Source organism: Excalfactoria chinensis, chromosome 15 (assembly GCF_039878825.1).
Source record: "Excalfactoria chinensis isolate bCotChi1 chromosome 15, bCotChi1.hap2, whole genome shotgun sequence".
NCBI classification, from domain to species: domain Eukaryota; kingdom Metazoa; phylum Chordata; class Aves; order Galliformes; family Phasianidae; genus Excalfactoria; species Excalfactoria chinensis.
In genome coordinates this window covers 7,803,143-7,827,250 of record NC_092839.1, presented here as the reverse complement: position 1 = coordinate 7,827,250, position 24,108 = coordinate 7,803,143, and the positions used below count along the sequence as shown (strand labels likewise).

General features: G+C 43.2%; 1 protein-coding gene across 1 annotated transcript in view; it reads right to left on the bottom strand.

Annotated features, from left to right (window-relative positions):
• Positions 1-407: 407 nt before the first annotated feature.
• Positions 408-24,108, bottom strand: part of NTSR1 (neurotensin receptor 1) — a 47,870-nt gene continuing 24,169 nt past the window's right edge. Inside the window, exons 2-4 of the mRNA XM_072350417.1 lie at positions 17,199-17,400; positions 8,173-8,263; positions 408-5,868 (exon numbers count right to left, since the gene is read on the bottom strand). Coding sequence (XP_072206518.1) covers positions 5,619-5,868; positions 8,173-8,263; positions 17,199-17,400 — 543 coding nt within the window. The 3' untranslated portion in view covers positions 408-5,618. The remainder of the gene's footprint in view (positions 5,869-8,172; positions 8,264-17,198; positions 17,401-24,108) is intronic.

Here is a 24,108-nt window from a genome sequence, read left to right as displayed (position 1 = left end):
GCTGCTGTAAAAATAATGGCTGAGCTGCAATGTTTTTAATGCTTGCCCTACAATGGGGGAAAACAAGCAGGAAAAAGAAAGGAGTTCAGAAAACAGAAGGACTCTCACAGCTGGATCTCAGCACAGCAGCTGTCTCTGAGGCACAGGTCTGTCTTGAATGCTGGAAGATCTCCACTCCCATCCCTCAGGCTTGTCACACTCTCAGAGCCCTGGGGTTCAACCTGAGGGTGCTGGATGTTCTGTGCTGCTGCTCCTAACACCACAGCAGGTTGGGCTGTGAACCAGCACAGACTCCCTTTGCTTTTACCAGATCTAAGGAGATTTCACAGAGCTGGAGCCTGTTCTGGTGAGCAGGGTGTGTGATCCAGGCACAGCCACCACCAGATCAAGGGAAATCAACCCAAGCCTTAAATTTGGATATTTATTTCTTAGGTTCCAATTAATGACAAAATAAAATAAAATAAAATACCATACAGTACAAAGGCTAATATCAGGAAATAACCATTTCATTACAGTTTGATAGTAAACACAGTATCAATAATAGCATGTTACACGGAAAGAGTGTTTCCCATTGCTATACAAAAGGATTTCACACCCTTTCCCTTCCCTTTGTCACAGGAAATCTTACAAAGGAGACGCTGACACACTTTGAACATTCATTTTTTTCCCATTGCACAACAGGCCACAGAAAATAAAGCACATCAACAGTTTGTAGTTCATAGAACAGAAAAAAAAGGTGCACTTTAAGAAATGTTTGCCATAAATACAGTATGTGCAGGACTATCAGGTGGCACAGCTGGGGAAGGACTCTTGATCACAAAGCCAGGACGCAGCACCATGAAGTTTTGCAACTTCTGTTTCCTCTACTCAACGAGTACGAACCGAAAACAGAAGTCGTTCATCTGTGATTTAAAGAATCAGACAGAGCTCCAGCAGATAAAGATTTGTTTAAACAGCTACCAAACAACACAACCAGGAAGATATCAGACTAACACTCAATGTGCTGCACAGGAAAACTCCAGCGCTCTCAGCCTCCTGCTGTGGGCACAAGCGAATGGTAGCTGCACACATGCTCAGCTCAAGTCCACAACACAAAGCTGTCTGCAGCAACACTGAATGTTTGATGCTGTAAATGCAAAGGTCCTGTGATTGTTGCGTTTCTAGTGTGTGTCCTGCTAACCCTCCTCATCAGTTTTTCCATTCAGTTTTCTTATTTACGGGCGCAGTCACTGGAGCGAGATCTCATGCGCTTTACAAAAAGACAAGCTCAGCAGAGCGTTCAAACACCTCTGTGGATGGGGCTTGCGGTGAGAAAGTCCTGTCTGGGGGAAGCTTCTAAACAGCATAATGACTTTGGAAATCTAATTTCACACGCTGCCAAATAGACGGCCCTGACATGAAGACTGTGAAGATAAACGAAACCTCAAAAGTATATTTGAGGAGGTCACTCGATAAACTCTCCTCAGATGGGAATCGCTCTGAGTCCATCTGGCAGCACTCCACATCTGTGGGTTCAACAGATTTCTTTTTTAGTCGAAACGAACAGTTTGAAACACTTACAGGAAACTTGCATAGATTAACAGCACGCTGCATGAATGCTCACCACTCTGCCCCAAAAGAGAATTCAGACAAGACAGGAATACAAAGATGTGAGGATGCATTTTGTTTAATGGCAAAAGCCAATTATACTCCACGAGGTTTAAAGCTTAACCCTGTTGGGTTCGCAGTTCAACCACTGTTGAAAGGTGTGGAAAGAAAGAGGATCATGTCCTAGGAATATGCTGGGCATTTGGTACCTTTTTCTTCATGAGAGTACCATGCTTTTCTTCACAAAACGATGGGGTCTTATAGTGACTTATCCTCACTTCTTTGAGCTCAGGGAAACGAAAATTATTTTGAGTATAGCAAAACTACAGGGGGGAAGAGGATGAAATCAGCTGTAACTTCTACTACTCAACTCAGGTAATCAGTTTTGCCCAATGGAAGAGGTAGCTTTGAGCTGCAATCCCAAGTTAAGGCCATAGACTCTGTCCTGCTCCCACATTAAACTGTGGGAACAGAGCTTTAGAAGCTAGAAGACTGCTTGGATAAATCTCCCATTGCAGGCAGCTCCTCCAGACTTGAGCTGTCCAACAAACACTTCACGATAAGTTCATTTTCACTCCAACTTGTTCTCATTTTCATGTCAAATCGAAACTAAAGCCACCACCTTCACAGAGCTGTGATCAAAAGTTCCGTAAGCTGCCAGTGTATCTCAGTGATAAAAATCAAAACTAAACATCTTATGTGAGACTATTTCTGAACAGTGTTTCCTAAGATAACCAAGCACATTTCAGCAGGTTGGTGTTCAGTGAGAATATTAACAACATTAAACATTTCAAAGGTGAACACTGAAAAGCAACTGAGACACGCAGGATGTTAAATCTGAATGAAAGTCAAAGCAACACACAGTTACAGCTTCCATGGGAGGTTTCAGAAACCACCTCACTGCTGTTGATTCTATTTAGAAGTACCATTAAAAAGTTTGGGTCCTCTCCGGAACTATTTAAAGTCTGTCTTGCCTGGAAGGCCGGCACTAAATGTGTGATATTAAGACTCCTATTCCTCTGCTCATCATACCTAGACTTTGCTCATGCAGGAGGAGTGAGAGCAGTGAAGATAATCGGCTTTATAGCGTCTATTATGGATGATGTCCATGAGTTATTTATTTTGTTGGCAGCTCACCTTTGTCAGTCAGCTGGAAGCTGTCGAGGTGCCACAAGTGTTGTGTCCCCCTCTCAGCTACAGTCATCTACAAACATCATAAAAGTTTGAGCTGTAATGGACATACGTTGGATGAAAGTAGCAAAAGTGAATAAACCAAGAATGTAGAGGTTCTGCTATTCCTATGTGTTTTACATAGCCCGTGGTGCAGGGATGTACTGATCCTCTACAGCTTCTCTTCCAATCTGCCCAAACCATTTCTAGCACACACACAGTGATGACATTTGCTGGTTCCTCACAAATTTCCTTGCAAAGAGAAGCCAGTCTCCTCTGTCCTTTTTCTGTGTATGTGTCCCTTTACTGTTTTTCCTTGTCAAAGAAGAATCAACTGCACACGAGCAACAAAAGTGCTTTGTCAATTGTAAACTCTGCCCTCCGTTTTGGACAACCAGGGCGAGAAATTAAGAGAAGGCATGACAGGACAGAGCCTGTAGTTTGGCGGAATCAGAAGGAACTAAAGCCCGTCCGATTTCTGTTTTGAGCCCTTTCCTTTGGAGTAGTTCATAGTAGGCATTAAAATAATCTGTCCCTGCTAGGTGTGGTTGGAGGTCATGGCTGGCAGATGAACCATGCAGCTAGCTCTGTACCACTGCCAATAAATGCCTCAGGAGCAGAGAGCTGTCACTCACAACAAACAGCATATGCCCCAGAGGTGTTCTCTCCATGTCCTGAGCCCAGCAGGGCCTAACTGATGAGATGCTGCTGGTACTGAATGCATCAGGAACTGATCTGCATTGCAGAGGACACTGTGAAGATCTGGAGGCCCACACAGTTGTGCATGGGGCCAGAAGCCAAGGGTCACTTTCAGTTTGTCATCATAAAGAAGCAAGCCCCCTCTGCAAGTATGCAGGGATTTGCAAAGAACCTCCTTTCACCAGAGCTCCCCCTAGAACTCTCTTTATGTAGAATCTCTCCATTTCTGTGCTTTCAAACAGGAACAATCCACCTTTCCTTTCCCACAGCCATTCTGAGCAGTAGAAACAAACAACCTCTGTCACCAGCAGAGAACAACCCTTCTCGCAGCAACTGCAGATAGGACTAAAATCTAACCTTATTACCAGGGCTCCAGTCTGCCCCTTGCCCCACCATGGCTCACCTCTATTTTAGAGCATGTTTGAATTCCTGCTAATGGTTTGTGACTGCATCACTTTGTAAAGGCCAGACCTTTAACAAAATGCATGGTTTCCCTGATAGGATGTGTTTGGCTCACCTTTGTGTGACCATAATTGGCTGTTGTGGAATGCCTCTGGCAAGGAGAATGTGAGCAGGGACAGCTTTGATTTACTTTCTGCCTCTGTGTGAAGGGGGACATAAGGTCACTAACAGTAAAATCACAGCACAGGTTGAACAAGATGATGGGTTGGTTCCCCAGGTTCATGTAGGTCACCATCTGCTGCTGTGACAGCCCAGAAAGCCCTTTAGCTTGTCCCAGAAGCCCTTGATTTCTGGTGCCAAAGGCTCTTGGGCAGTTTGTTACATCTCATAGTTGGCTGTTAGAGGTGGAGCAATACAGGAATAAACATCATGCTACCTATCCTGGTCAGCTGAGAAATTCCAAATTCAAAGCAATAATTAAGGGGAAAAATACAAGGAAGAGAAGATACACTGTATGTCCTCTTATTTTTGATCCTGACTTTTGTTCAGAACATTCTCATAGTCAGGATCCAGCACAGCCCTGACTGAGCCAAACTGTCTGATCTGCTGTAAACAGGTCTCAGCCCTGTTCCTCTGACTCGTTAAAGGAAGTTCTTTTTAGAGCTAGACCCTGTGTTCTTCATTTGCACTATCTGAAGATTTGTGTATACAGATCAGTGTGCCAACAGTTTTGGTAGCAAAAAGAAATGAAAGGTAGAAAAAGAGGCCCCACTATCTACAGCCAGCAGCCTATGAGATGTCAGCTTGTGAAATTAATGGGAAGAACCTTAAAGTCCAACAGAACTGGGATGGTTGCTCTCATATCTGCAGGCTGGAGCCCTCAGCAGCCTGCTGTTTTCTCTCCTCTTTAATGCAGGCTAGCTAGCTGTTTTCCCTGGCAAAAGAAACAAGAGTTTGGCTGTGTGGCATAAGTAAGATTTTCCATTCCTGTTCTTTTTCAACACTCCAGCTGGGCACAGTCTCTATATTCTTGACTTTGCCAGAGACTCTATTACTTATAGGTGTTGCAATACCAATACCAGAGAGAGTGGGGCTCCCTGTACCAGGCACTACACATGCCCTAAAGTGAAAGATGCCTCCAATTCCCCCCAGGCTATCCTCATCCTATTCTAAGTAAGGCATCATCTGTTGGTATTTAAGTTCAAGGAGCCAGAATGGCTCACTTGAGCACCCAGGTCATATTTGTAGGAATTTAGATGTAATTCTAAAACACCCATCTGACTCCCTGAGTTTTCACTCCTTTCCCATTGAGTATCCACCCCATAGATGAGCGTGTCCCTTTGCCAAAAACAAACCTTTCATTCTGAAATTGCTTTCTCCTCCTTAGACTCCGCTCAGTGCCACCAAGAGGCATGATCTCAAACCTTTGGATGTGAACATGGCATCTCTGCATTGAGAGAAGGATGAAATACAGTATGAAGTAGCCTAAATTTAACATATACTGGCTTCCCAGTTAACACTGTACCTGGATTTACACCAGACTGAACTTACAAATCGTGTAGACATCACTCACAGGAGGCAAGGCCAATGCTTTAAAATAACCTCAAAGTTACTGGCAGAATGAAGCCTATTTCTCCAACAAAAATGACTTTGCTAAACACGCTTTGTGTTACACGAATTCAGAGACCACGCATGAAAGTCACAGAGGCCTCTCTCAAGTTTAGACTCCATGAAATGCATTTCTCTTCCTCCTTTTGGCTTCAGTATGTAGTTTCCCTTGTGACCTGGCTGGAAAAAGTGTGGTTGCTGGAGATGCTGTTGGATTTCCTGGTGAACGCAAGTCGTTTTTTCTTCTTCCTCCATGGCAGGCACACAAGTGTGAGCGTAGAAAGGAAGATCTGTCGGAAATTTGCGGACACCAGGTTGTATAGGATGGGGTTGATTGCCGAACTGACGTAGAAGAGGACATTAGTCAGCATGTAGAAGTAGTGGTAGAAGTTGAAAAGGAAACTGGAAGAACAGATGAAAGATAGAATTCTAAGTGGAGTGTGGAGAACGGGAATAATTTAAAGTCACAAGTGTGAGGAAAACATGAGCTTTTCTTGTTGCTAACTTTTCTCTGCTAGAGACATGATCTTGCCAGTGTGAGTCAGTGCAGGCACCTTTTGGTTTCAGCTGAGACTGGGCAAGTGTAGGTCAAAGCCTTTACAAGGGTCTTGCTCCAGTCTCTACCAGCTAGAAACTCATTTATGCCCTGGGACTGGATGGGATATTTGCCTCGTGTTCATTTTTTTTTCTTCGCAAATATACATGTTTGAAATTGAGAAACCAGATGGAAATTTGCTTCTGTGTAATGCATATACACTGGTCTGACTTTCCTGGATGCAGTTCTGGTATACAGAGCCTGCAGAAAAGCCAAGATCTTGTAACAGATGCAGATATCTCCTCCTCCGGGCAGTGAGAGCTGCATCAACTCATTCAGTGCGTCCCTGGGTTAGAATTTGCCTGTACTCTGGGATGGCATTCTCAGCTCTGGGGGTAAGCTGGTAACAGTATGTTTTTGGAACATATCCTCACCATCACAAGATGATGTTTTCATCTCAAATGTTTAGCTTTATTATTATTATTATTATTTTTCTTTTGGAAATATCTTTCCTCGGGAAAACTGAGATCATCATCTCTGTGCTGGTAAAGGGTTTATAAACAACATAGATCTCATTTTCAGGAAGATGTTCCCCAGGTTCATTTATCTCAGTGGAAACCGCAGACCTTTTTGTTAGTCTGAGCACTGTCTAACAGAAGATAAATAGACGAGTGCTGGAGTACATCACTAGCTCCCCATGGCCCCCTCAGCAATGCCAAGTGCAGCGTGGCCCATCCAGCTCTTATAAGCTGAGATTCTCAATGTAGCTGTGAAAAATTAACTTAGCAGAGATTTGTTCAGGAGCAGCCACGTGCATTTATAGATGATTATGTTGAGCTGCTGCAAGCTCTTGATTAGCCTCCATACAGTTCGTTCACCATTCATAATATGCCTGTAAATTCAACATTTTCCTAAACTCACTCACGGCTTTTAAAAGAAGAAGAAAAAAAGTGAATGCAATCAGAATGCATAAATTCACACTAACTGCTAACAGAATTACCTACCTCTTTGGCTCAAAGCAAAACCAGCCACTACATAATTGCTTGCTGCTTTAAGTGCTTTACATATAGGAAAGCAAATAAGAAACAACAGTTTGCCCCGGTGCGTGCCTAGAGCTCTGTATTCATAGATTTTGGCTTTTACTATGGGTGGATGTACATTTCCATTCAGCAAACTGCTGCATGACAAATTACTATTATTTATGCTTGGAGTTTATGAAATTTTAATGTCTCGTTGTTTTGCCTTTTGGTATCACAGATTTTTTTCTTTTCCTGTTCATTGCAGTAAGCAGAGCCATACCCAGAGTGAACAGGGGCATAATGCTGTAGGAGGAGAGAGACATCTTACAGCGAGAACCTCTTATATTATCTCTCTCTCTCGGGTTACCTGGGTTTAGATCCCTAGACAGTGTTAGCGCTATGCATATTTAAAATGAATAATCAGCTCTGCAGCTGCCTTGCCAAGGAACTGGGCCTGAAGCAGCAGAGAAGCTGCAAGTAGCTGTTTGTGTGCCTTTGCCCATCTGTGAACACCAGAGATGTGCTCAGTGTAGGTGTGCAACTGCATGTAGGTATGTATCCCTACGCTGTCTGTGAGTCTGGACATTTTCTGATCAGTGAAAACTGCTGGTGTTTAATTTTGTTGCACTCCCTGTAAAATGCAGTGAATGTCCTATCCCAGATTCTGAGCATCCCAGTTATTTTCCCATCCGTGAAATCTCTCCTGTCTGTAAGGAAATGTGGCACTGTGCAAGTAAATTGGGTGTTGACAGGAACTGCTCCATCTTAGGGCTGGAGATAGCTCCACCATAGAGACAGCGATCCACTTTGGATGCATAAACCCTTCTGCCAAATGTCATTTCATCAAGGGCTGTCAGAGGTGAATATCCATTGCCGTTGTCATTGGGGATGATTCTGGTTCAAACTAATGCTTCCTTCAGCTTCATCTGGGGGTGTTAGGTGTCAAAGCAATGACTTTAATTTGGCTGCTAATCATGGCAAGAAATACAGAAGGAAAAACAACACAACAATTAAGAGGTGGAGGCTTTATGCTCCTCTTCTCTCCAATCCCCACCCAAAACCCCATTCTACTGGTGCCCAGAGCTGAGCTCCAGCCTGGCCCCACACCCCATCCACAGCATAGGGAGATTTGCTCCCCAGATCACGACTCACTCTGTCCAGTGGTTGGAGGGGACATAGCAAAACATGAGGCGCCGTATGTGATAAGGGAGCCAACAGACCACGAAGGCAATCACCACTGCACCTGCAAGGCATGAAAGAAGCCCATTACTTTTTGTGAGAAGTTCTTCCTCGAGGGTGAAAAGGGACCTGTCTGTGTTGGTGTTTATCACTGTAAACTTCTTTCTTAAAGTCCCACTTTGTTCACATCTTGCTGCTTTGGAAGATATTAATAACCCTGAGGGACAAACAGTCTGAGAATACCTATAAAAACAAGAATAACAGAAATAATAGGAAAAATAGCTATGAGCTGGAGACAGAGAAAATATGAATAAAAGAAGATATAACAGTGATAAGGGACTGCTGATGCCCAGATCAGATGGAGGCCAAATGAAATCAGACTGTATTTGCACCTATCCTTGCATTTTATGCTGTTATGGCACTGGAGTTTTGTCTACAATACCCACAGTGTCAGTTAGTGTGTGTTTTTCATCCAGGTAGACACAGTAATCTCATTAGTTCACTACATGGAACCACTGGCCACAGTCCCCACAGTGCTGGGGATCTTTAAACAGCCTCAGGAGCTGCTTTCTGGTGGCAGAAATTGTCCTTTTGTTCTACATTTCTGCAGTACCTGAGACAGTGATTACAAGATGGTCTGAACATTACTGTAATAGAAATTGTAAGTTAAAAAGAGGAGATGATGTATATATCTTTTTCCTTTCAAGATTCTAGCCAGGGAATGTCAAACAATGGAAAACAGAACATAACAACTCTGAAGCATAAAAGCTCTGCTGGTGCTGAGCAATCATCAATTGAAATTAAAAAGCAGGTCTATCAGGCAATCAAGAGAAAGATTTGTTTCCTCTTGCAATATGTATCTCAACCTCTGTATGAAATGACAACGTTCTGGCAGAATCCCAGCAGGAAATAAAGAAGTCTCAGTTAAAACATAACATAATAAAAGCCAAGAAGAAAATCAAGGCTAAACAAAATAATTATGTTATTTTTTTTTATCCCAAATTTGCTCTACAGACAGTAAGGGCCTCATCACTCTTGTCCTTTATGTGACCTGTAAGGACTAGGAAGTAGCAATGCTCTCTCACCAAGCTACGTACCACCAGTGCAATGTCAATTTGGAGGCTGCTTTTCCTTCTGCTTTCTAATTGAAAACACTTACTCACACTTTATTTCAACCTCATTTATTACACATATCACTAACAATGAGGATGGCTACGTTATTCTGCAGCCAGCTTGTGTGATGTACGAAAGCAGGAACCCTGCAAAAGTCATTTATTCAGTAAAATTTTAAACATCTGAAAGAATACGTTTTGGAAAGCAGGCAAGAGGGGCTGGTTTTATTCTCTCATCTAACTGAATTCATTATTTCATTCTATTTTTTGGCTGCTATATGGTCATTGTGATCACAATGTTGCTATAGGTTCTAAAAGACACCACCAAGTGGATGAATTTGACCTGTGTCACATCCAGATAGTTTGCAGCAACCTTTGTGCACAGGTCCCAGGTGTTGCCTCCACCTGCAGCTTTTCAGGCACTGCAGGGCCTGGATTCTTTCTAAAGCCAACTTTAATGGTCCTGCACATCTGCCCATTAAATCTCCCAACATGTTAATTGAAAGTGTTTTCCTCCTTGTAAGGGAGCTCTGCTTCCGTGGTTCTGAGAGTGCGATGCCAGATAGCACAGAGGCAGGGGTCTATATCAACAAAAACACACACCAAGAGAAATAACCACTTGACCTCAGCTAACAGACAGTCAATTAAATAATCTGTGGTAATTCTGTAATATCCCAAGCAATCATTCTGCAATTAGAACTGTATTAAACACATGGCTAAGTACAAAGGAAGCACTTAGGGGCTGCTTTTGAAATGCTGGCTGAGCAGTGTGCTGTCAGGCTCTGTGCAGCGTGGCTTAGGAGGCCCTGACCCACGTTTGTCACTCTTAACCCCACTGTATCAAGGGCAATGTTGCTGCCAAAATGATTTTTTTATTATTGTTATAGGCTTCCAGAGCCTATTCTCCATCACCTGAGGCTTCACACAGACTGGATTTCTTTGTTGTTGTAAGATGGGGCAGGACAGCCTGGTGGAGCTGAGCACCACCTGGGGAAGGATTCAAAACAAGGCACAGTGGGTCTTCATTTATCTTCTAAATCAAACTTGTAATTTAAAAGTGTAGACCTGAATTACTGCATCCTGTGATTTTCTATTTTGTCTTGTGGCTCAATTCCGTGCCTGTTTGAACAGCATCCCAGGGAGGAAGGGCAGGACACAGAAAGTCTGCAGAGGGAAACAGAATCTTGAACGTCTTCTTCATTGTGCAAGAAAAGATTTAGACTGTGCCAGTCTTGATTTTCAGACTAAACTGGATGAGGAAGCAAGAAGGGAAGATAAATTTTATTAGATTGCACTGAGTATTTTATTTCACTGTGGGTATATCCTGTGGTTGTGGCTGGGAGGTGGCCATTTTCCAGGGCCAGTGTCCAAAAAATCTGGCAATGTGTGTGTAGTCCATTATCTGTACATGGGTCCTGGCAGTGCTTGGTGGACAGAGAGAAGAGAGATGCTGCTCAGAGAAGCTCAAATGCAGCCTTTCCTCAACAGCTTTGTTCAGGCAGTTATGGCCAATTTATTTCTTTTTCTTTGTGTTTCAAAGGGAGCTGAAAAACAGACAGCGTGTCATAAGTTTGGAGCAAAGAAAGGAGCTGTCTGGGTCTGGGCAGACTGAGCAGGGCAAAACCTCTCATCCTTTTCTGAGTTTCAGCATATCAACAGCTGTTCATCTCCAATGCTGCTCAAGGCATGCACACTCTGGCCGGTATTGAATAAAGTATAAAACAGGGTAATGGAGCTCATTAATTTGCATTGATGTTGGCTTCTAGAGAAGCAGTCCCTGCTTATTCAAAGCCCTGGGGGGTTTATATGCTTCTTTAGCTGATGTCACTACAAGAGAATTTATCAGAACGGGGAATAAGTCTTACCGTGTGGTTTGATATGAGAGATGGAGAAAGTTGGGCCAAGTGTAGATGCAGCTGGCAGTGCCTGGCTAAACCTCAAGGCGCTGTTTATGCAAAATGATGCAGTACCTGACAGGTTGTCTGCAATATTTACACCATCAGGCCCCAAACTAGGGGTTGTGTCACTTACAGTGTGAGTAGGAGCCTAGTAAAAGTAAAACTGCTTGTGCTGGTATTTGGGTCACAAGGCTGTAGAAGAAAGCATTTCCATAAAAGTCGATAACTACCAGCAGAGAGTGGAGACCACCAGTATGCATCAGTAATGCCCCAGAGAGTGAAACAAGGAGAAACCGGGAACTGAAGGAGCCTGGGGAGCCCTCAGCTCCTTCAGAAACTGCTGAAGACACTTCTTTGCTTGGTGCAATGCTCTTGTGCTCTTGTATATGTAACAGATCAGTGTAATCATTAGTTTTGACTCCTTAATTTACATTCTTCAAAGACAGAGATCTGCTTTTATTTTCCTGTATTATTTGCAGACAGCAGAGTGAATAGAAAAACCTTTTCAGTACAAAAAAAACCCCAACAAAGTATTGCACTTTGACTATATTCTCCAGACTTGATTTTCAGAGGATTCGACTGACAGATTTGAAAATGAATGTGAATTCTTGTCCCCGCTCACACAGGGCAATGTGATTAAAACATCTGCTGGCACCAGCCAGACCTGGTTTCATCCAAAAGGAGCAAAGCAGAATATGAAGGTTAAAAGCCAACCGAACAATGGGGCTCAGCAAGCAGCATATCCCTGCCAACACACTGCAAACCAGGGACCCTTCCCAAGTTCCCTTCTAAGATAATTAGTCTTAGATGTTGCTAGATTCAGTCTGAACTTCATTTGTGTCGTTCCCCACAAGGATGTCAGGGTGTTTGGAGGAGAAGGAAGAAGAAAAAAGAAACGTTCCCCTTGGAAGGACAGATGAGGGCTCTAGTCTTTTCCTCACCCCATTCAATGCTCACAATGGTCAGGTGTAACCCAAGGTGACATCCTTCACCTTCTTTATTCTCCTGTTGTTTTGAGTCTTACATGTTTTTTATTCCTCCTTGAGCTGTTTCTGCTTTCTGGGGGATCCTGGTGCTTTATTTGCTTCATGCTTATGAAGTCACAGAGGCCTGGCCAGATTTCATGTCCAAAAAACGCATCAGTTAGCTTTTTAAACACTCATACAAGAAAGGGTCTAATACCTGGAAAATCTGCTTGCCCAGCTTGGCCAGCCCTAGGGTTGTATTCAGAGATGCAGCAGCTGGATCCTGAATTCCCATAGCCCTTGGAGCCCGAATCCCTGCAGCCATGCCCAGCAGCTGCAGAACTGGCACACAGATCTTCCTCTCCCCACAGGCACAGCTGTGCTGCATTTCTGCTCCTTGGAGGCTGTTTACAGAGTGCTCTGTACAACACTCTTTATGCCACTTGGCAGCCTGTAAAGTAAACCTACACGTACAAACACCTCCAAGAAACATATACAGCTATTATGTGGTTCATTTATCCTCCTGAATTTTAGTGTGACACTTCAACTGTTAACCACAACCTCTATCCATGCTTAACGTCATGGGAAACTTGCTGAACTCCACTTGCAGCAGCTCAGATTTTTGTTAGGGTTACAAGCTGTCATGAACTTAGTTCCTTTCTTGCAAGCAAAGTGATTCATGGACAAATATGAGTTCCTTATAGAACAGGAATTAGGAAAGACAACTCTTGAAGGAGCAGACTTTCAGACTGTGGTTCTTTTGTAGACCTTTGCAGCTGCAAAGTATTTGCTATTTGCTATTTCTGTTTGTGAGACAGTTACACTACATCTCATAGCATTATTCTCTTCAAATTGGTGGCTCAAACTTGGAACATCCGAAAAGAGAAACGAACAAACTCTTCAGCACATTTGTTCTGGAGGGGAATTATTCACACACAAAGCAATGAAACACGTAGGATGCACGGATGCTTCATTAATACTTGGCATTTGCCTGGCATTGCTTGAAGAAATGCAGAGGCTCCAGAACCATAATTCTAACATTCTCAGACCTTCAGCTAAAAAATACAGTGTGACTTCATCTCCTAAAACATACCATACTGAAGCATCAGCCAGCCAACTGTGGGAGGCTTTAAACCCCTCTAAATGCTTTATAATTGCTTCAGTTAAGCAGCTTCTGTAACAGCAAATGCTACCTGGGAGTGTTCACGCTTTAATGAGCTTAGCCAACATCCGCCCAGGGATGCATAACACCTGCACTTCATGTCCATCAGTTTGCCTCAGTGTTGTTGTCATTACTTGGCTGTGCCCTTTAGTAGCTCCTCCTTCCCATTCAGTGGATGTGGAAGATGTAGAGGCAGCTCCATTAAGAGGTGTTCCTCTCTGCAGATGCTGGATGGAGCTTTGATGGAGACAATTAGTCTGTGCCACAGAACTGTCCACTTTCAAGAAGAAATGTTGGCCTAAAAGCACTTCCAGACTAAGCCAAGCTCAAATATGTCCCTGGAAAGACTTGGATAAAGTAGGATAAAGATATTGGATAAAGTAGGCTATAGTCTGGGCAGCGTGTATGAGGTTTCATCTGCTGAAAGCTGCTTATTATGAAGGGTATGCATATGTCTGCATGTGTGTTTGAGAACCAGTGTATAGTTCAGATTTATTTAGGTAGCTTTCATCCTTATCAAATGATTGGTGTGTTGGTGTAGGTAACCAGTGGATTCACCCTTCTGTGCAACACCATGTAATGCCTGAGGGACTTGACTGAACAGCACTGCTATAGTGCAACCAAGGAATAACAGTAACCACAAAAGGGAAAGACAAAGAATCCAAAACAACAACAACAAAAAATCACAAAATAATGGAGGTGGCTTATTTTGGAGATGCAGAATAAATACTGGATAGATAAAGGAGGGCATAGCATCTCTTTTTGGAGGTATTTTTAACAGCAGCATTGGTCAGATGTGGCCCAGTTATCCTCACAAAGGAGCTCTGGAAAGCCACCAGTTCCTGGAGCTCTCAGGATGTGGATCCTCACACCTACAGAGAGCTGACAGCAGAGATGGAATTACAGTCAGAAATCACACGCTTAATGAATTAATGAACTGGCTCACAGGAAGCAGGGCTGACAGGTTCCTCGATCTTGATCTTCCTAATTGTTTTGTACATGACCAGAGTCAGAGCCAAGAAAACACATACAAGCTAGCAAAGAGGAGGAAAGCAATGCGGAGGACATTTGAATGAAGCTGTTGGCCAGACAATTTTCGCACTTATTTTAATGTAAATAAGTACAAACTCAGTAAATCTGGAAGAAGGAAGGAAAGCGTTTGCAACTCTGAGCTCTTTTCCCACTGTCTTCCATAAACTCATCAGTCTGGGTAGATGATTTTGGCTGCCATGGAGCCTGGCACAAATCGTACATATCCTTGTAGAAAGAAGGGCTGCCAGCAGTATGTAGGAGTTAACCTGGATCCATTGGTGAGGGATGCTCTTCCACTGTAGGGAGTGGGATTTTTGGTGAGTTCTCTAAGGTCTGGATTTCCTTCCCTATGGAAAAGATGGCCTTGGCCAAAGCACTTCAGCCACCAAGAGCTTTGCCATGAATAGAAGCAGCTGGAAGGTTTTCAGTTAACCAGCTCTCACCATCTCATGTGCATGAGGGTCCTCACAGCACAAAACCAAACCGGCATATTTTAATAGATTTTTTTGGGGGTGCTATTTTTGAACTGCTTTTGCTTTATCATCTGTCAGTTTAAGTTTCCAGATTCTTTGGTTTTTCCTCAGATTGCTTGATTAAGGCATCCGGAATTTCACAGCACCACTCGGTTCCTGAGTGCAGGATCATTTATTTAACCTTTGTCTGAACCAAAGCTCTGAGAATAAAAGAAAAGGAAGGGAATAAAGCCAGATATTTAACGCCTAAGTTGCTGCTGATGGAATCATTAAAATGCTGAACCGGTTTTGCTTTTGAACTCATTCAAAAGCTCTTCCTCAGAGAGCTTGTGTGTGAGAGCAGGTCTGTTCTTTAACTTTACATATTGGCAAGCAAAGGCAAAAGAAAAGGATTATTTGTTACCACTCTAATTGTGGTTGTTTGGAGGAAGAATAAAATACTGAATCTCTTTCTGTCTCCATCCAGGGAGATCACAATTCTGCCTCATTTCTCCGTGATGTTCATTCTCATCCATCAGTTCATAAACGGCCATTTGTGCTCACAGCTATAAATGTTGTCTGAGACACTGCAGTAATTATGAGTACAAAGCTGAACCCTTTATTGCACCTGAAATACGGATGGAGGCGTTTTCAATAACTGGGCTGAGGAATTCATCCAAAACATGTTTGCAGCCTCTTTGAGGCCTGGAAACTTTAATAACAATCCTCTGAGAAGCTTTTTATTTGTTTATTTATTTAAAATTCTTCTGCACTCTAATGCTCTAATTTGGCTTGGGACAGAATGCAGTGCCTTGCCTGAGATATGAATAGCTCAGGTAAAGTTTGCACAACACCGCATGCAAAATCTGGCAGGGAGCAGACAAAATGCAGCTCAAGGGGTGCAGACGTGTCCCTTGGGAACCCTGTTGAGGTGACAGTGGGACTTTGGCTCCCAGGAAAGCATAAAAGTAAGACTCACTTTCCCCCAGAGCTGTGTACTTGACTTTGGGAGATGCAGGGGCCTCTCCAGCAGAGCAGGCATTCAACAGAGCTTCATATTCAACCCCGTTCAATATAATCTTCATAGTAGTGTGTTTATACATTCATAGGCTCTATATTACATGTTTATATGCTCTATATGTTGGTTGGGAGGCTTGATGGAAAGAAAACGCGTCATCTGCTGCTGTAATAAGCAGAACACCAGGGAAGATTGGGCTGACCCCGGCTGTGTGCAGCACAGGAACAAGGAATGATCTCCCTGCAGGCGATACAGCGGTCACCCATCACTGCCTCACTGCCTCGCTTCAGGCTTGGATTTCTCATCAGCAGAAATAGCGACATTTTAACATTGCTCCGTAATTGAAATGGTAAGTCAAAGTTTTGAAGAGGAAAACCAGCCTGATTTGATTAAGACTTTTCTTTAGTTAATCTCAGCTACTTGATATATTCTTTTCTGCCCCACCAAAAAAAAAAAAAAAAAAAAAGGAAAATTGAAATCTGAATCAAAGCTGTGACTGTCTTCAAAAAACTCATTTCTCTGTGTGTACCATCAGGAGAAAACCAATTTTCCACACCCCTCTGGCAAAGCAGAGATCACCAGAGCAGCCCCTACATTTGCCTGCAGAGAATGAGGAGGAGACCAATGCCTTGCTTCCAGCAGCAGAAAGGGACCTGCATGCCTACGTGGCCACGAGCAGTGTGCCCACAAGTGACCTGCACAAGGTGCCCACTCGGGATGACCTGTTCAAACCCAACCCCACAAAATACCCTTGGTTTTAAAACTATATCAGTTCCCTCACCGCAAGCAGAGCCTGAAGCCAGCGCCAGCTGGAAGGGAGGTGTTCAGGTTGGAGGTGGCCAGGGATAGAAAAAGAAGCAGGAAAGCTTTATATTAGCATGTTCTTTCTGTCTCAGAGAATATATATTTTTTTCCTTCAATTCGGAATTTCCATGCCTTAAATTCTCCTCCATTGAGAACAATGAGTTAAATAATGCTTAAATCTCTCTCAAGCTTCCTTCTTCTACAATGATTTTTTTTTATCCTTTAAGGGAAGATTAAGACTCAGAAAAGTGTCTCTGGGAGAAAAAGAAAATTAAAGATAAAATTCCCTAAGAAACTCTTGTTGTCTCAGCAAGAAAAAGAAGGAGGAAGGAGACTGGGAGGAAGAATAAACTTGTTTTCCAAAATGTGGGGCTTCGGGTTGAGAACTGGATAATAATGGCAAATTTCAAAGCATTTCTCAGGGGTAATCTGGATTTTTTAAGAAGTTACTTTTCATTTCAGATGTTTTGAGTGAAAGCATTCACCAATTTCAACCTTGCCCTTTAGATCATATCTACATTGACACTTCTAGCTGGTTCAAAACGCCGCTACTTACGCAGGACCCTGACACCATGTTTCAGGGCTTGCACACGGCCAGGCTCCATGGACATGCTGAGCATCGTCTGCTGCCCACCGATGGTGCAGACCTGGTTTTCCTGGGCAGCTTGCTTGAACATGATCATGAGCTGGTTGGCAATGATGGTGTTGAGCACCGAAATGACGACCATGGGAAACACGAAGGAGATGAACGTGTTCACCTGTGAAGGAGAAACAAGACACGGTCAAGGCAGGGGAATGGTCAGCAAGGCAGGAGATTGTGATTCATTTCTCACAGCAAGAGTAGCAGCCTGCAGTGGAAATATTTTCCCTTCTCTTGTACTTTGCCATTGGTTTTGAAGGCTTCTTGCACACAGAGAAAGCTCAGACACCACTGTCGTGCGTTCGTTTAGTGGTGTCAACACTCAGAAAAGGCAAATTCACTCACACCCAATTACGATGTCTTTCCCTTCTCAGGGCAGCTCATTGCCAGAAGTGTCATGACCAAAAGATATCATTATCTTTTTATCTCGCCAGTGGCAGGATGCTTTGTAGCTTTCACTGTGCGGAGTATGACTCCTAAATAACAGTATGTTATTATATTTTTTCTTTATTATAAGCTCTACTCGGGATATTTCAGCTCTGGCCTTCCCTTGTTGATTTAATGACAGCTTTTTGTTAGCCAGTAATCAAATTGTCCAATAAACCTTGTGCCTTAAAGGATTAAAATTGATCGGAATAAACAAGTGGAAGTTATAATGGTTTTAGTACAAATTATTTGATTACTACCGTTTTGATAAAATTAAATGGAGGATCAAATTAAGCAGTGATTGAATCAAGTGGAAGTCACTGTTCGTGTCAACTAAAAGCAGAAAGCCTTCGTAAGGGAGGGCCTCCCTCTGTGCCTTGAAACTCAATGGAGCTCAGTTTAGCAACGCAGCCGGTAGAAGATTAGCTGTGTCCAGGTTTCTGTTCTACCCCCAGTATCTAGTTCAGATGTTCTCTTTGCTCCAGAAGGATTCAGAAATACAAAGGTAAATGGGAAAATGAAGAAAAAAATCCCCAAGCCCCCATAATGCAACATGGGGTGCATAAAACAAAGAACTAAGAACATAAGTGTACGGGTAACAGGTGCACTGACAATCAGAAGCACTTAAGTTTCCATGTTCATAAATTTAAGCAAGATGGAACTCCTCTCTTGGTGAAGACAGGCAGTGCTGTTGTTGCCAAAGTTTTCTTTTTTAGATCAAGCCTCTGTACAACTTCGTGCTCCAGAGCTCGATGCATTTAGCAAAAGTACCAGCTGGGTTTCATCTCCAGCAGTCCACGTTGTGAGAGCATTGACTCTGTTTATTCTTATAATAATAATAGAGCTACACCATGGATAATTTCCGGAGGAAATTCCTAGATATACTCCCCCACTGCAAGCTGTTAATGGACTCTGTTATTAAATATATAGTTTTCCAAGCTCCCCTTGTCTTCTAAAAGATAGCACATCTCACAGCCTCCTGCATACAGAGAAGAGTTATCTCTTGGAGTTGCTTCAAGATGTTAAGATAGATCCTTAAGTGGTAGGCAGCACGTTCTCAGCCAGCACAAAATAACAGTTTCTCACAGTGAGAGCGATCTGTGCTTGTAAAGAACCTGCTTTATTTAACTTTCACAATGCAGCTGTGCTGAGCTGGCACACACAGGGGTGAAAAGCCTTCCTCGAGCTTACCCGGCTCAATGGAAATGAACCCTTCAGTCCCACATGGCTATTTGTGCTGCTGTAGCTGCTGAATGTCCTCTGTCACCACCAAACAGCACTTGCAAACGAGCAAAAGGAAGCACTTCACTCTGCCACCTAAGATTCAGAGTTCATTGAATTTCACTCAATAGCTTTGCCCAAGCTAAAAATTAGCCTTGCCTAATGGAATCACACAGAAACCAAAAAGTCTGTTCTGATCTTTCTTTCAGGTTTTGATTCATTCCCTAACAGTGCTGTCAAGTTTTTAAAGAGCTTGAGAAACTGTCAAGAATAGCGTTATGAATCGCTACGGTAGAAGTGCAAAAATTGAGTACGTTCTATGAAAGACTCCATTTAAAGATTTCGATCTGGCCCTGATTTGTACCAAAGCCTTCCTGTACGTAACAAAACTCAAAGAGATGGAAAGCTTTAATCTGTGGGAAAAAAAGTTCATTTTCAAACACAAACACTTGAAGACAATAGGAGCCAGAGAAGCAGATCTCACCCAGCACAGCCCTTGTGCTCTGTGCTGTCCCTGGCTGTCAGTGGGTTGTGCACAGGGCATGGCAGTGCTGCTGGTTTGCCTCCAACAGCAATTCAAAGCCAGCAAAAGGGGAGGTGCTGGTCTGGGATCCCAGGACTACATACTGAATGGTCTTCAGGAGCAGAATGACTTGTATGGGTGTTTAATGAGATTTTCATAGCAGTGGAATTATAGCTGCATTTTGAAGGACTCCAAAGACAGAACAGTTGTGAGGATGGGGCTCCATGGGCTCATGAGAAGATAGATGGAAATTTATGGAAATTAAATCACACTTTTGGAGGATAAAAATGCAGTTATCAGCCCAGTCAGTTATCCAGTCAGCTCAACTAAAATCGGACTTAGTGTTTGTAACTGAGCAGGACACGGGGGAATTCAGCAGCGTGTGAGTTTTCTTCCTTCCAACCAAGGATGGGTGAGACACAGGGGAAGGGAGCAGCACAATCAAGTGAAAGAGAAGAATAACACAGTGCTGGGGTTTGTGTCTCTTTCTAAATCTTATGTATGGAACAAGGCTCCCCAGGCTCTGTGGAGCTCCACTCTGACACGGTTTGCTTCTGCCAAGCCATCCCTTGCATCACGGCTGCTGTGGTTTCCCCGGGTTACCGCAGGAAGCAGGCATGGTTCGCTCACTGCAGTGATGGGGAAGGTAGGCACAGAGCATGGCCTAGCAGCTCCCCAGAGGGCTGAAACAAGGGATGTGAATCAGACATTTTGTGAATGTTGTGCTGCGGGGTGACTGCTGGAGGAACACGGGACCCCAAGGGCCCTTTGGAAGGAGTTTTTCTCTCCTACTTGTCAAGTCAAGGAAATCCAAAAGGAAGGCTTTTCAAGTCACTTCTGCTGCCAGCAAAATCCAATTGTCTGAGCCCTGCAGTGCCAGTTATTGGCTGCTTATGTGGTCCAACACTGCTTTGAAGCTGTTAGCAGGTATTAGAAGTTGTTTGACTGGGTCTCAGACCACTCAAGTGACTAAATGTTAAAAATTATGGAGGTATTGTAGTGAATAAAGCACCTCCACTGCTAATAGTTTAACAAAAGAAAGTCAGGAACCAGAATGGCTCATAGTATTTCCAGTGAGTGTTTTTATCTGAAAAAGCACCTTCAATGAGATTACAAGAGAAATGTTTTTTGAACTTGCCTTTCATATATATATATATTTTTTATACAAGTGGGCTTTTTCTCTAAATAAACAGACACACAAAGCAAACAAAGCTTGAAATGCAGGCAGCAACCAGGGATCCCAAGGAACAGAGCCAGGACCCCCACCGGCATGGACCAGACCCCAGAGCAGACAAAGGGACATCTGAGATATAGGGCAGCATTAGCCCTTGTATATGACTCCTATTTCATGGCAGAGAGCTGAGATGCTCCCTCACTGCCTGGATTTCTCAGTGCAGAGATCTTCAGCTGTCCCAGAGACCTCTCGAACCTCTAAAGACACACAGGGAAAATGGCTGTGAGGCCCCAAAAGGAGCTGGCAAGCATCTCAGATTTGCCTTTCTGGTTTCCTGGCAGTGATGATGGAGAAGCTGAGGATGCAGGGCGTCATGCTTTAGAGCACATCAATTAAACATCTCTGGGATTTAACAATTGCTACATTCTGGTTTGCCTGATTTCTAATGGAAATGAAAAGTAAATTCTCCTCCTCCTGGCTGTGGAGGCTGTATTGTTAGCGTATGTCAATCAGAAAAGCACATCCTTCAACATTCGGCTGCCAAACAATCCTGTGTGACTACATATAGTTGAAAAATATCTAGTTTTCTCACTCGATGGCTGGAAATAACATTTTTTAACCACCCAGTGGATAACTTCAGGACTAATAATCACACTGCCCCATTTGTGGGTGTAGCAACCTGTGGAATACAAAGCAGGACTGGGAGGGACAGTCTAGAAATGGAGTTCAGCTCTACTGAACAATTCGGAGGCATTTCAGTAATTTCAGTGTGGCTTGGTTCAGAGCATACTATTTAGCATTAGATTTTAGTACAAAGTATTTCCTGTCTTTCTTGTCTTGGATCATTAATTCAGTAAACATCTAAATTAAATCTGCGGACTAAAGATGAAGCCTAAAAGTGTATGAAATTGAGAGAACAAAGGAAGGAACCAGAGCTGCTGGAGCAGGTACAGAACACTGAGCACAGGACTGCTGGTCCTTATCCCAGATAGTGCATCCTGGCATAGAAGCTCAAACAATAATCAGACAGGAGCAGGGCTGGATGCTGAATGCTGTGTAGGTCTGGAGCTCTAACAGGGCACTTAAGCAGGAGCTTGATCTTTGCACATTTCTCTTTCAACTCACACAAGCTTACCTGTCACGTTTTATTTCTGGTGCTGCAATGTGAAACAGCCCTGACAGTGTGATGCTGTGTGATGCCATGCAAAATAAACCCCCCTGGTCTCGTGACCAGAATGGGTGTGTAAAAATCTGATGCTGATTTGGGTGTTGGGACGTTATATCCCATCATCACCATGGCAGATGGCCAAAGACAAGACATGGCCACGGAAGCCTCTGGTTATTGTCACACCTTAAGCTCTGTACTTCTATCCAGCTACAGGGGGGTTTGGACTCTGTATTACTACCCAAGGTGACAGTGTGATTGTGTGATTTGCTCTAATCTCATCTCAAACTGCTCTACTGTTCACTTCTTTGGACTGCGCGTGTGGAAGCCTTCAAATGCATCCTTCAGGGGAAAAGACAACAGAGGAAAACCTCAAATACAGACTCTTCCTGCTCAATCCACTTTTCATTAAATAACTCAGTGGGTTTTGCTGAGCTCAGCTGGCATCAGCTGCAGGAGCTCAAATTGGCCAAACCTTTCTTTTTTAGAACTCTGCAGGAGTCTCTTTCTTCTAGTCAGCTTTGTTCTTGCTTTGGATAGGGTCTGGAAATAGGAGACTGCAGGTACCAGTGCTTAGGTGAAGAAAAAGAGCACACAAGCCTGAATATAGGCTGTCAGATGGATCTGACTGATGCTCCCAAGCAACCAGATCGGGTCTTGTCCACATGACATTACTGCTCTGCACACACTCATGTCAGTGAGACTGAATTAATCGTGTGGCAAGGACATATGAGCCTCAGTTACATCCATTCACTGGCCTTATTCTATCCACAGAAGTAGAACTACTCCAAGGCAGTTCCAAGGGTAATATAAAAGAGCTGTGTCTGCTTGCTCCTACTAAGAAATTTTAGGTTTTGTATGGGTAGATATTTTGATCAGAATAAAATGCATGTTACCACAGTGATACCATGCTCTGTTTTCAGTCTACGCTGTATTTCAATCCACCTAAAATCTGTTATTGTTAGCATCCTGTTCTTGCCCCAGAGCAGTGGTAAAGCGACACACCTTCTCTCTTTGGATCCAGGGACATGACAAGAGAATGACCAGTCAGTGTGGAACAGAACATTAAAAATAATCAACGTGTAAGATTTTCAAGCCTGTGTGAGGTCCTGCACTGATGAACTATAACAGGAATGCAGAGCAGCTAATGATCTTGAGAAGTGAACTTAATCACACACTCTGCAGGAGTTAATCAGATACAGAACAGATGGAAATAAATTGCATGCTGACAAAAAATCCATCATATCTCCATGGCAAAAACATTCCTCCAGCTTTCCCATTCATAAATCTCCCTCCATGGAGAAATCATTTGTTCATAAAGAACAACATCTGATGCAGAACAACTTAAAAGTGTCTCTTGCTTATGGTGGGGTGGCAAAGATGTCACAGCGCTGAGTAATGGTGGCATTCCTGATCTCGACTGGATAGCTGATAAGATCATTTAACCTCATTTCTATTCATTGTTATAATCCTGTGACCTAAGGTATTTTTAGACCTATCATAAGTAATAGCTGAAAGGTATGATTCACACATAATATAATGATATAAGGCTTATTATTCCTAATTGTACACAAGGGTAATATCCAAGTACGAAAGCCCCTGGGGACCTCAGAGCTACTCATTACCTTGCTAAATGTCAGAAAACCTTCACTATAAATATTCATAAGAGAAAATTTCCACCTCTCCTGATCTTTAGGGCATCACTCTCAAATCTGAATGGCTCTTGTGGTTCTGGCTCCCAGTGGTAGAGAAAAGCTGTGAAATTCAGGAAATCCTGAAAATAACGTGCGGGAGAGATGGGCATCTGGGAAGGTTTTAAGGTTTGCTGAGTGTTGATGCAGAATGCCTTACTGTACCATTCACCTCTCCATAGAACTGAAGGACAGAAGAACATTTCTTCAAGTAGAAGAAGAAAACAAAACAGTTGCCAAAAACAAAACAAACCCTCAACCAACCAAGATGACCTCCCTACGTGGCACTTGATGAAGGTGATGAAGATAAGTTTGGGGCCCTGTTCAGTCTAGAGATTACTGCCACTGACTTGAGGGGTGTGTGTAAGGTAAGATGTCAAGGTTTTGGTCCAGCTTGGCTGCCCCTCCCTGTTCCTCCTGAGGAGGAAAGAAGTGAAAGGACAGCACTGTCGGTCCTCTGTCATGTCATCATTAACCTGAAAGATTCAGATCTCCAGCTCTTTCTCCTCCAGGCCTTATTTTCCTGCCATCTCGTGCATTGAGCTACCAGGTAAGTTAATTAAATTTACTCAGTTTTCTTGCAACAATAATAAAGTCAATTTGTTTGCTGTCAGAATGCTCACTGG